This window comes from Diabrotica virgifera, chromosome 1 (genome assembly GCF_917563875.1).
Source record: "Diabrotica virgifera virgifera chromosome 1, PGI_DIABVI_V3a".
NCBI lineage: Eukaryota > Metazoa > Arthropoda > Insecta > Coleoptera > Chrysomelidae > Diabrotica > Diabrotica virgifera.
Window position 1 is genome coordinate 155,296,637 of NC_065443.1, and position 14,218 is coordinate 155,310,854.

Genomic DNA, 14,218 nt, shown 5'->3' on the forward strand with positions numbered 1-14,218 from the left:
GGTTAGGATGTATCAACTTTACATAAGTACTGATGATGACTGGTAAACCAGTCGAAAACTAGTTATGTATTTGTGATGTAGTCCTTTTTAGGGATTTTAAATATACCTTTTATACAGGATTTGCTGTTTTTGTATTACATGGTATACAGCCAACTGCAGGAAAACTTTTTTCCTTGTGGATTTTTGATTTTTTAATGTGTTATAACCTTATTCTTTAACAATATTGCTGTAGTAATATTGTTACTAATCAGATATATTTTCATTGTATACCGGGTGTACAAATCAAACTGTGTTTTTTTCTCAAAGTTCGTATCACCCTGTGGAATATTTTAGCATTTGTAAAATACTGAAATTAAAACCTAACTATAACCTCATGTTTTCTCAACATTTTGTTTTTTGTTTCATTTGCTTTTGTTGGACCATAAAAAAGGTTAGGTAAGTACTTTAACAGCTAGCCATGTTTTTTATCAATACAGGGTGTTTTTAAATAAGTATAGCAAACTTTAAGGGGTAATTCGACATGAAAAAATAATAACAGTTTGCTCTATTAACGTATGTCCATAAACACTTCATTTCCAAGATGAAATGGTGTTGAAATTTTTCTTATAAACTGACAATTTATTTATTGCTTTAAAACCGGTTGAGATATATAAATTAAATTTGGTGTAATAAATTTGAAATTCGAAAAACATAGGTACAATTAAGAATTTTATATTCACCATTGGCGCACATACGGATCATGTTACTAAGTCATATTACCTGTATGTGCGCCATTGGTGAAAATAAAATTCTTAATTGTATGTCAAAAATGCGCAGTAACTACGTCTTAAAACCCACCAAATTTCATTGCATATCTCAACCGGAAAAAAGTTTGCAAGAAAAATTTCAACACCCCCTATCTCAGAAACGAAGAATTTGCGGACTTAGGTTTATAAAGCAAATGGTCATTATTTTTTCATGCAGAATTACCTCTTAAAGTTTGCCATACTTACTTAAAAACACTCTGTATTGATATAAAACATGGCTAGTTGTTAAAGTATGTACCTAACTTTTTTATGGTCCAACATAAGCGAATTAATCAAAAAACAGAATGTTGAGAAAACATAAGGCTATAGTTGGGTTTTAATTTTATTATTTTATAAATGCTAGAATATTCCACAAGGTGATGCGAACTTTGAGAAAAAAAACACAGTTAACATAATTTATTTTGAATTTTGTGTGGGGGAGCATTGTCAAAATCGTAATTTTACCCTAAAAATAAAAAAAAATGAAATCACATTTTTTTGCATTTACTTCACTACAACTCTGTTCCATTTTAATATTTTTTTCTGAAATTTTTACAGTGCATAGTTCTAACATTTCTGAAGACAACAGTACCTGTTTTAAGCTTTCAGTCTTATTCTGATAAAGGTTATAAATTTTTTAAAGTAAAATGTGCAGATTTGCGTATTGCAAAGTTTAATCGCAAGAGTTGAGCGACAAAATTTGAAATTTAGCTTTTTAATCACGTTTTTGTTAAAATATAGAGTATAGAGAAATTTCTGGAAAGTGCCTAAGAATTCTGGCTTACTTACTTCAGCCATCCTCTTATACCTTAGTGTCGAGGTAAGTGGAGAAATCAGATGTTTCCATGCCTTTCGGTGTGTAGCTAGTCTCTCTGCCTTTCTCCACTCAATATTTATTTTTTGCGAAAGCCTGTCCTATATCTACGTTCCATGTTCTGTCTGACCTGCCTCTTCATTGATTTTCATCTGATGCATTTCGACATACCCTCTTTACAGTTCTACCTTCAATCATTCTCGCCATATGGCCGAACCACGGTAACTGTTTCAGTTCAAGTCTTTCTAATATCATTCCGATACCGCATCTTTCACGTTCTTTATCGTTTCTTATACGATCACGTCTAGTCACCCCGGTTATGACTCGCAAATATCGCATGCTTGAATTTATTTTACTACGACTTTTGTCGATCACTGTCGTCAACGTTTCACTTACCGTAGAGTAGCATCAGCTCGTATATGTAGTTTTAAATACTTTAATTTTTGTTTTCAGGCTTACTTCTTTTTTCCTAATAAAACTGTATAATTTTGTTGTAATACTCATTTACTTTTCCTAAGAAATCCTAGAGACTTATTTTATACCAAATGTCATTTTAAAGTGGAAGGAAGTTTTTTTTTCTGTGAAGCAATGCCTATACCTATATTCCCGTGGATAAAAGTTATGGAACAAAAAACAAAATTGCTTTCTTTTGTTTGTTTTTCTGCAGCCTTTTTTTTTATTTTTTTGTAAAAAAATATTTTTCTGCAGCCGTTCCGAAAATAAAACTTTCGGTATGATTTATTAAATCGAAAGTATGTACCATTACACAACTCGTACCGAAAGTAGGTACTTTCGGGACGCTTTTTTTACTTTCGGGGCGCTTTTTTACTTTTGGGATGATTTTGGGTAGCTAGGTAACCGCTTTGACAATAACATCAACTTTGTATTTTATTATGACAACGCTTGTCATGTAAGATTCGTGTGTTATCGCTGTTTTTCGTTTTTTAAGTCCAAAAAATGGAAATAAGCAGTGAAACTGAAGCCGAAATGATTCCAGATGGGATTATGAAACTAAATATCAATGTAAATAATTGTTATTAATATTCATAAGTAGATTTTTCTAATGTTGAATGCACGAGAGTAACTTTAAAGTGATTAAAAAAAGTTCATTAAAGTTTATCCATACCTATATTCTTTTTAACATACAAAACGGCTGCAGAAAAAATATTGTACGTAACACGATCCAAAAGTTATTTTACGAGACTCGCAGGATTCCAGGACTGGCCTACGGCTCGCCCTGGAAACTTCCTACGTACTCATCTCGTAAAATATCACTTTCGGAACTTGTTACGTAAATTACTATTTTGACTTTAAAAGGTGATATTTCGATAGTAAATTTAACCTGAAACAATTTTTCCGTAGACGTGTTTGTACCAAAAGTGCATAGAACTCTAATGCACCCTGTGCCTATAGGGACTAATCCACCCCTTTCTAAAAAACGCACCCCTTTAAATGGTAGCACTCCGCGGTTTTTTTCATGTTTATAGAGGTCCATTGACCATAAACAATAAAACCAGCAGTGGTGTCATGGTGCGGGAACGCCGTTCCGGCACTGGTTAAGAAAAGAAAAAAAAATAATAGAGAATTTAGGTTTTGTAAACAAAAATTAGCAGTGCGTTCCGGCACTGCTAATTTTGCCATGACACCACTGAAAACCAGCAATGTGTGCACCGCATATATTTCGGATGAAAATGTTGCAGGAAAAAAGAAAAACAAATGACACTGGAGATTGCGAATACTATACTTTGTTTCACGTTAAGAAAAGAACGTTACGCTTATGAAGATCAGTGTTGCCAAACCTCTCGGACACGGGGTGGCTAATCTAGTCGACTGCCGATATATGATTCATTCTAATAAGTACGGCGTGGCATCGGCGCGCTTCTATCGTATATATAAATATAAAAGCCACATCACATTAAGTGGAATTTAGCGAAGATGTGAGACTGATGGATAACTCAATGATGATATTCGGACCGATGTCTACTTATTCAACTATCCGGAAAGCCAGTAAATATCAACATAAATCAGACTTATGCCCCTACGACCGGATAAACCCATGCGAAGAGCTAGAAGCGTGGTAGCTGATGTAGAAAAACTTATATTGACCAAAAAACGAGACCTAACATTTACCGTAGGTGACTTTAACGCTAAGTTAGGTAGAGGAAAGGTATCTGGATTGATTGGAGATTTCGGACTTGGAGTGCGGAACGACAGGGGAGAGAGAATGACCGAATTCTGCCAACAACATAACATGGTAGCGACAAATACGTGGTTTAAATTACATCCTCGCAGATTTTACACTTGGACTTCACCACAACACAATGAAAACAGAATAATCCGTAACCAAATAGATTACATTATTACATATTATATTGGTCAACAAAAGATATCACAACGCTATCATCAGTGCAAAAACATATCCTGGAGCTGACATCAATTTTTATTCCGATCATAATCCTGTTGTAAAAGGGCGCTCAAGATGGAAACTAATAAAGAAACAAAAACCTCAACACAAACTGGACATCCGATTATTGAAAAACGACACCATACAACACACAGTAAATAAAGAATTAAATAAAAATTTAGGAAATATTGACCACCACAGAATTATCGAGTCCGATGACATAAACGTTCTTGAAAAAACTATTAAAGAACAAATGAACAATGCAATAGAAAAACATCTAAAAGTATCACCCAGAAATAACAAACAGGAATGGATGACAGATGAGATTTTACAATTAATGGACAAACGAAGAGAATCTAAAGGAAAAGATGACCAGGATGGAGAATACAAAAGACTAAATAGAATAATTCGAAAAAAAAAAATAACCGCAGCAGAAGAGAAGTGGCTGGAAACAAAATGCGTCGAAATAGAACTGCAAAATCGCATACCTCAAACGAAGAAAAGTGCTGCATAGAATAGTCAAGGCAAGGCAAGATGAGAACTTTCAACACAGTGAAAGTTAGAAAAACATCATACCTAGGCCACATATTGAGAAATAATAAGTACCAATATGCTAAACTTATAGTAGTGAAAGGAAAGATCGAGGGAAGGAGCGGACTAGGAAGAAAAAGATTATCGTGGCTCAGAAACATCCGACAATGGACAGAGCTAAATTTTGAACAGCTGAAGACAGAAGAGTTTGCAATTGTAGTAGCCAACCTCCATTGAGGAGACGGCACTTTAAGAAGAAGAAGACTTACTATGCAATTAATGATCACGAAGAGAGTAATACTTCTGACGAATCTAAGTACAATTTCTGATATAGAGGAAAATTCAGATTAAAAAACTGTATTTTATTTTGTATTATTTGAAAGAATATACGCTCACCGGCACAAAATTCCGTCACCCAAAATTTTTGATTAAGTTTGACAATTTATAACTTTATTATTTGTGCTCCGATTTTCAAGATTCTTGTACCAGTTTGTAGGTAAATGTATTGATATCGTTTGGTATTACTCCGGTAACCAAAAAATTTTGCTTGCATGGCATTATGGGTGAATGGAAGCGTTGTATTTTCTGCTAACTTTAAAAAATTCTGTGGAAAAATGGAAGAGCTGATTTTGTTTCATAGTCCTGTCATATTATCCCGGAGGCATCACTAAAATTTTGTTTTTTGAATTATCCGAATATCTCTCCTTGTAAGAGATTTTTTTGTAAATAAAATCACCGATTGACTCATAAAATAGAGGTTGGATTGATAAGATTAGAATGTTGTTCTGAAGCTATTTTCTTGTGACGTTTTTATAATCAACTACATATTTGCAATGGGAAATAATAAACCACAATTTTACCAAAAAAAAATGATTTCATTAACGTTTCGACGCCCAAGTTGGGTGTCGTTGTCAAAATACAAAATAATACTAAATTAAACAAAAATGTTGTTGCTTATTAAAAAATTCTTCTAATTTATTTAATCTGACTGATTAGAATGGCCCGCATGCAGCCCAGATCTCAATCCTATTGAGCATTTATGGGATAAATTAAAAAAAGCCATTCGCCGTCATCCTAGGCCTCCAGAAAATTTGGTACAGTTATGGCCATGGTAGAGGAATATCGGGCTATTCCCCAGGCAAGGATAACACATCTTTATTCGATGCCAAACAGATTGCAAGCAGTCGTTGCTGCAAAAGGTGAATATACCCGCTATTGAATTGTTTTGTTGTTAATTTTAGTGCGTTTGATACCTTTAATTAAATAAAGCTTCAAAACAACGGCGTAACCAGGATGGCCCTAATAATGTCTCTAGCGGGTATGGTGTTAATAAGCGTATAGAGCTCAAAGTACATCCCAATGGGGGGGAGGGGTTTATAACCACCAAACCCCCCTGGTTACACCTATGCTACAAAACAGTATTTTTATTTACAGTTCTTACAAGAAAAGAGATATTCGAATAATTAAAAAAAAACATTAGTGATTTCTCCAGGATAATACAGGAGTATGATACAAAATCAGCCCTCCAATTTTTCCACATAATTTTTTAAAGTAAGAGAAAATACAACGCTTCCACTCACCCCTGTATAATACCATCCAAGTAAAATTTTTTTGTTACCGAAATAATACCAAACGATATCAATATGACATGTTTGTACCTACAAACTGATGCAAGAATCTTGATCGGAGTACATAATAAGTTACAGATTGTCAAACAATCAAAAATTTTGGGTGGTGGAATTTTGTGACGGTGAGTGTATATTTTGTTATTGTTTAATTTTCCCAAGAGATATTTTTGCATAATCACATTCGTGAGACATCCCAGAATAAGGTTCAAAAAGTCGCCCACATGAAAAGTGGTCCAATTTTTTTTAATCAAATTGCAAAAATCAATATTTTGGGCCAGGACAAAAAAGGTATCTTATAGTTTTTCTCTAAAGTTGATCTTTTTCGAGTTATGTATAAGCAATTTAAAATTTGAAAAACGCGAAAATGGCCATTTTTAAGACTTAATAACTCGGTTAAAAATGATTACTATGAAAGTCAGAAAGTGACTAAATCAAAGTTTAAAGCCCCCGCTATATGATCCTGAAGAAATCTGTGTCATTAATTTATTACTAAGCTGCTATTTTTAATTAATAACAATGAGCGGTTAGATCGAATTGACGCGGCTGTAAATGTGAGTGCGAGTAAGATGCACAATTGGACTGCCGGAATGTTATCTCTCTCGCACTCAGCATTTACGGCCGCCGAACACGTGCATGGCGCTCATTATTATTACTTAAAAATAACAGCTTAGTCATAAAATAATGACAAAATTTCTTCAGGATCTTGTAGTGGGGGTTTTAAACTTTGATTTAGTCACTTTCTGACTTTCATAATAACTTTTAACTGAGTTATTAAGCCTTGAAAATCGCCATTTTTCGTTTTTTTAAATTGCTGAAACTCGAAAACGATCAACTAGAGAAAAATTATAAGAGACCTTTTTTGTCCAGAATGGTCCAAAAAATCTAAAAAAAAATATTGATTTTTGCAATTTGATTAAAAAAAATTTGGACCACTTTTCATGTGGGCGACTTCTTGAACATTATTCTGGGATGTCTCACGAATGTGATTATGCAAAAAAATCTCACGGGAATATTTTTCCCAACGAACCCGCCGTTTTCGCCTTGTCTAATATCACTCTTTCAAAAACCTTCATTCGAAAGTTCATTGGAAATCCGAAATTTTATATTTATTATTGAATTTTTCCATGTTTTGGTTTTTTTCAGTATCATTAAAAAAAAATCGAAAAAAACCGACCATTTTTTCCATACTATTACTTTTTTTTTTTTTTTGTCAATTTGTTTGTGATTTAGTTTTACAGCTTGGAGTTTGTTTGTTTTTTATTTTTGACAATACTACATATTTTGTAGTTGTTATATAATGTAAATGTGTTATATTTAGTCATATTTTAATTTAATTTATTTATTTAAAACTCTTAAACAGTGTTTGTCAACAAGATTTTTTCTTAGACAATAAACATATATTCTCTCTCTCTCTCTCTCTCTAGCCCAGGCAGAATCAGAATAATTTACCTAACGGGGCGGTTACAGCCTGGACTATACACCACTATTATTCGTCTGCTATAACTTTTCCCATGTGTGTATCAAATTAAGTCAAAACATAAAGTGAAACGAACGTCGATGTGTATATACATTGTATACATGTATATATACTGTATACTATACTATATACTACATATATTGGCGTACATTTCACTTTATGTTTTGACTTAATTTGTTTGAAAATGAATCGTGACACATGGAAAAAGATATAGCGGACGAACAATAATAGACTCATGACATAAGTTTTTTTGAAAATTATAATTTTGACACAAGAGTAATGGATATATCAAAACAAAAAGAGTTAACTGAAAAAGATTTTTATTTTTTAATGCAATACATGTTGCTCAATATATAAAGATTAAAGGAATTTATGAGGCTGGGGCTGAGTTGGAGTTTGGTCCCCTCCTGCGTCCGAAAGATGCAACTACATTAACAAATCTTCTGTTATATTGAATACGCCTCTTAGCTCTACCAGTCTTCTTCTTTTTCTTTTCTTGCTTTTCTACTTTTGGAGTTTGTCCCTTTACTTTACCTGTAAATAAAAAGTTATATTAAAAATACAGTAAAAAACTTTAAGAAAATAAACTGATGTCTTAATAATTTATTTAACTTGTAAATTTAAATGATCATATGATGATTTGTAAGTACATACAGATAAAAAATATAACTCAAGTATCATCAATATCATGCATTAAGTGTATGAAGAAATTAAATTTCTACAAAATATTTATCAAGATGGTTGCATATGATAAAAAAAATTCTGCGATATTTTACAGTAACTAAAGAATTAAAATCTCTAGTCATCTAAAACAATCCCATGTTAATATTGCAAATTATGAATATATTTAGCTCCCAATCTTCTTCTTCAGCCTGTTTGCATTCACTCCTGAACAAAGGCCTCCCCATAAGTTCTCCACTCTTTTTTGTTTTGTGCTATTTATTGCCAGTTTCTCCCCCATTTTGCTTTGATGTCGTCTAGCCATCGTTTCTGTGCTCTTCCTCTACTACGACTGTGCTCGGGTTGTCTCTAATGTATGATGTTTCTCACCCACCTTTCGATGTTCTATCATGTCACGTGTCCTACCAAAACAAAACAGAAAAAGGATGACCCCGTACGTACAACACGTATACCATGCAGTGAGATAGATCAAGTCCAGGAATATATCTACCTAGGCCAAATCCTGAAATTTGACAAAAAGAACCAAAGTGCGGAAATTACTAGAAGAGCAAGAAAAGCATCAGCAGGATTGGAAGCAGTCTCCAAAGTCTGAATAGCTATGATGATTGCCGACCTCCATAGCGAAGATGGTACTTGAAGCAAATACAAAGACCAGCTTCCCAAGTGCTTAAAAAATTTAGTGGATCAAAAAATTTAGGGATCAAAATTTAGTGTACAAAATGCCAGTAAGCCATGCAAGTGTCAGAGTCGAGTGTGTACATTAAGGGGTTAATCCTGTGAGTTATATTCGTCCTACACCAAAGTTCTACAAACCAGAATGATGTCACAGGCCAACAAAATTAATATGCCATACGAAATACTCTATAGGTGTAAGAGTTTTGATATAGGTACCACTGTTTTACGTGAAACTTTGCAAGTGTACATTAATGTTACACACTTGTCAATACAGAGTATGCATTAATGTTACACTTAACAGCAAGAGTTTTAAGGAGCAAAGTGTTCAACCAGTGCATCCTTCCTATCATGACATATGGGTGTCAAAGCTGCACCCTAACCAATGCAAATATGAATAAACTAGCCACAACAGAAAGAGCAATGTTAAATATACGACTGTTAGATAAAAAGAGAAACGACTGGGTAAGATCAAAAACAAAAGTCGAGGACATAACAACAAAAATTAACAAACTTTGGAGCTTCGCAGACTGCATTGCTAGACAAAAAACCAACGTTGGAACACAACAAAACATTTTAGACCTTACGAAAGTAAACTGCCAAGAGGAAGACCACAGATGCGATGGGTTAATGATTTCAAAACCGTTTTTTAAATGCAACTTTATGTAATGCGATAGTATAAAAAAATTAAGGATATGGCAAAGGTGTCATATTATGTCAAGCTTAGATCCAATGCCAAAATCATAGACATATATTAACATAGACAGAGTGTCATGCTGAGCGAAGTGTCAACACGATCTTTTTTTTATCAGTGATGTTTCACTCTTACACATAGTAAAGCTGACGCTAATCCTCCCCTACTGTGCTTATACCCCCACCTAGTTTCATGTTAGTTTCTTGATACAATGTGCTAGAAAGAGATAGCATCAAACCAGTCCAAGAGATCTTGTCGCCAGGAAGCACAGAAAGTACTCTCAGTCTATGTTAATATATAGCGAAAATACATACATACATCTGTTACAACATGTCTCATATTGGAAATACAGTAGACTCTATAACGAACACAGATATTGAGGTTTCGCTTATAACGAGATACACTAGATCAGAGGTTCTCAAAGTGGGTGACGCGGCACCCTGGGGTGCCTTAAGCATTTGCCAAGGGTGACGTGGAACATTTAAGAAAAGTCGAACAACCTGCCGCTACTCCACTGTGTGGTGCAAGGATATTTGAATATCAAATGCACTGTATTTTATTGATCTGAAAAAAAATTTATATTGAAATCAAATAAGCCTCAGAATTGTATTTTTCTCATCTTTTGTTGTTTCCCAAATCGCTTCAAGGGTTGGTGTGCCTCGAAATATTTTTAGCCCTACAAGGGTGCCGCGACTAAAAAAGTTTGAAAACCGCTGCACTAGATGTCCTATGAAATTCCTATTGAACTATAATGCCTATAACGAGGCATATTTGGTGATAATGAGGAAACATGACATTGAAGAATATGTATTTTCACCTGTTTTTGGCGTGGTGATGGCTATAAATAAATACCCCAATTGTCTGTATACAGGAATGCCCAAAATCTGTGTTTACCGAGGCCAGCGCTGTAATAAACTCCACTGCCTATAATAAACTTCTTCCTTCCTGTTTATCTATCGACCGATATTGAACATTGTAGAAAATTTACAATTTACGATGGCCAAGTTTCATTGTTGAAGTCAACCATCAACACCTAATAAACTACGTAAGACACATCAAAACATTTCAGTAGTGGTGGTATGTACAATATTATTGTTATCTGATATAACGAGATCCACTTATAACGAGGTAATTAGTCTGCCATTTCAGAATAGAGACTAATTGAAGGAGTTGGTAGAGGTCTATGGACGAAGAAGGGATGAATATGTTTTTCGTGGACACATAGTTTTTTTTTATATAAAGTAGCTTACCTGCACGAGCTAAAGATCCGTGAACTTTACCACCAGGCAAGCCAACAGTCAATTCAATGTCTGTGTTCTCAAAATCGGCTACCAACCTTTCCTCAGAAACTGGAACTCCAGCAGCATAAAGACTGATTTCGGATGCTTTAAGCGATTCCAAAGATGCAATACGGTCCTGGAATAACATGAAATTAGATAAAAATTAAAAATAAGTTAGGATATTCAAACCTTAATTTCTCCAACAGTCTCAGATCCTTGGCATTCAAGGAAATGAGTTGCGGTTCCTCTTAAACACAACTGCATGTTGAATAGATAGTGAAGTTCTGGAATAAAAAGTGTGGTTAGAATATAGTTACAATCATTTCAAAAATAAAATTATTGATATTTTAAGTCAATTACTTTAGGAGCAGATAATCTCCTTTATATTTTGAAAATTTATGTGTACAACATGGACTTCAAATGATTAAATATTAATCTAAAATATGAAATAATTTAACACCTCACCTCGCACAACAAGAAACTACAAAAAAGAGGAAAATTTTATCATTTGCGCATGACATTTGTCAAGGAAACGGATGTGTATATTTGACATGACAACGTTTCTTCTTTTATTTTTGTGAATTTTTTAGACCTATTTATTAACGCTGTGTCTAGGGACACGCTAACGTGTACGCAAATAAAAAAGGGTACACGCGAATTAAACTTCATCAAGCAAGTGACGTTATTATTTAGCGTGCACAGTGACTGTATATTTTGGTACACGCTATTTTGATGTGTTTAGTGTTTGTTTGATAGAAAAATATTTGTTATTAGGGGAAGGGAAGCAGAACTATTCAGATGTTCAAACTTAATTATTGTAATATTAAATCAATGTATATATAAAAGTATGTATTCAGGTAGGCAAAATAAATATTTAGTTGACATGACATGTACAAAACACTGTTAAAATAATTTTTATACATAAGTTAATTATACCAATTTATAAATCAATGCTGTTTTACTTTTCTTTATACAGGGAGTTGAACTTGTTACGATTTTCATAGAAAATTGGTTATAACTTTGTGAATACCCTGTATTGGCTCTGTGCGTCTCCCCTCTACTTACAGTCACGTGACAAGCTGTCAGATTTTGTCAGGGCGTTTTGTGGGACGTTTTAACATTGAGTCTTATGGGATTATTTTGTTAAACTTGAATATTTTATTTTGTAGTGATAATAACCGAATACAATTGTTAGAATTCATTAGTTATTAGTTTATACTGTAATTTATAGTGCAACAAAAATATTTTCTTTTTCGTTAATAAAGATTTATTGACATAAACTGCGATAGTGAGGTTATGTATACAAGATCAAACTGATAATCAATATTGGAAATAGAAGAATTTATATCAGATTAAGTGCGTTTTTATTTTCTGTTTATATTAATACACAATATCACTAGCGGGACACGGCATTTTTTTAAATGTCTCATTTAAACATACACAAAGCGTCCTGATAAAATTTCACAAAACCGCCACCATGAGCAGGTCGGTCGATTTTGCTTTGACACTTTGTTAACGCTCAGAGCGAATAACATAATAAACCTGCTTTATATTTTTGTGATGGAGAAGTTAAAAAGATTTCGAACATAAAATAAAATATAGTGTGTTCCATTTAAAAAACATAAGTTTGTTCTGCCATTATATGTTATCGAACGCCCTGTAACATTCTAACTAATTTTATAATATGAAGCTCAAAGTTTGCTACAATTTTTGTTACTAACTTTTATTGCTATCTATTACTGCAGCGGATCTAATGAGCTTTATCACACTAATGGTGGTGTACAATCAGCTGATTAAATTTATTACTTCAAATAATATCCTGTATAATTACCAGTCTGGATTTAGAAATTCTCATTCATGTGAGACCGCATTACAGTTAGTTGTCTCAGATCGCTGTGTCTAGGTACACGCTAACGTGTACGGAAATAAAAAAGTTAGGTACACGCTTAAACGTCATCAAGTCAGTGACGTCATTATTTAGCGTGTACTATGACTGGGTTTTTTGGTACACGCTAATTTGAGCCGCGTGTATGCTGTGGTATTAAGTATCTGTAAGTATCGCGAGTGTCAGAATGTGGTTAGAATTTGTCTAATCGGGTTATGTTTACACTTTAATATTGATTTGTAAAGAGTTTCCTTATTTTTTACTTGTTAAGTGTTTTTTTTTTAAATTAACTATATGGAGTGTGGACAATTATTTAGTTCTTTTAATGAGTTTAACAATATTCTAAAACAGTATGAAAAAGATAAGAGACAAAAATTCGTGATTAACGGTAGCAGAAGTAATAAGATAAAATATACGGGGCGATTGATTAGTGTGATAAAGCTCAGTAGATCCGCTATAGTAATAGATAGCAATAAAAGTTAGTATCAAAAATTTTAGCAAACTTTGAGCTTCATATTACAAAATTACTAAAATTAATTAGAATGTTACAGGGCGTTCGATAATATACTGGCGGACCAAACTTATGTTTTTTAAATGGAACACCCTATATTTTATTTTATGTTCGAAATCTTCTTAACTTCCCATATCACAAAAATATAAAGGTTTATTATGTTATACAGGATATTTACAAAGTTATAACCAATTTTCTATGAAAATCGTAACAAGTTCAACTTCCTGTATAAATAAAAATAAACACCAAATAAACTGGTATAATTAACTTACGTATAAAAATTATTTTAGCAGTATTTTGTATATATCATGTTAACTAATATTTATTTTGCTTAACCTGAATATATACTTTTATATGCATATTGTTTTATTACAATTAAGTTTGAAACATCTGAATAGTTTTGCTTCCCTTCCCCTTCCCTTAATAAAAATATTTTCTATCAAACAAACAACAAACACTAAAAATATCAAAATAGCGTGTACCAAAATATAAAGTCACCTCGCACGCTTAATAATGACGTCACTGGCTTGATGAAGTTTAATTCGCGTGTACCTAACTTTTTTATTTGCGTACACGTTAGCGTGTACCTAGACACAGCGGTCTCAGATATGAAAAGTATTTTAGATACGACAGGGGTCGGTATATGCGCAGTTTTTATAGATCTCAAAAGAGCATTTGAAACAATAGATCGTCATATACTTCTTTGAAATTAAAGAAATATGGTTTTAACGGGACAGTTTTTAATTGGCTGGAAAATTATCTGTCAAATAGGTACCAATAAGGACTAAATTAAATAGTGAAATGTCAAATCCACAGTTAAATGATATTGGTGTGCCGCTAAGGCAGTGTACTTGGA

The 14,218-nt window shown here is 33.3% G+C and overlaps 1 protein-coding gene across 2 annotated transcripts; it reads right to left on the reverse strand.

Annotated features, from left to right (window-relative positions):
* Positions 1-7,942: 7,942 nt before the first annotated feature.
* On the reverse strand, positions 7,943-11,553 carry LOC114337765 (FAU ubiquitin-like and ribosomal protein S30). Of its 2 annotated transcripts, none has more exons than XM_028288299.2 (4): positions 11,432-11,553; positions 11,156-11,250; positions 10,937-11,102; positions 7,943-8,173 (listed from the first exon to the last, which is right to left on the reverse strand). In XM_028288299.2, exons 2-4 carry the CDS (start codon positions 11,228-11,230, stop codon positions 8,010-8,012), a joined length of 405 nt encoding a protein of 134 aa, XP_028144100.1. In that variant the 5' UTR covers positions 11,231-11,250; positions 11,432-11,553; the 3' UTR covers positions 7,943-8,009. The 2 variants fall into 2 exon arrangements, with proteins under 2 accessions (XP_028144100.1, XP_050497617.1); XM_050641660.1 differs by lacking the exon at positions 11,432-11,553 and adding an exon at positions 11,327-11,398.
* Positions 11,554-14,218: the final 2,665 nt, after the last annotated feature.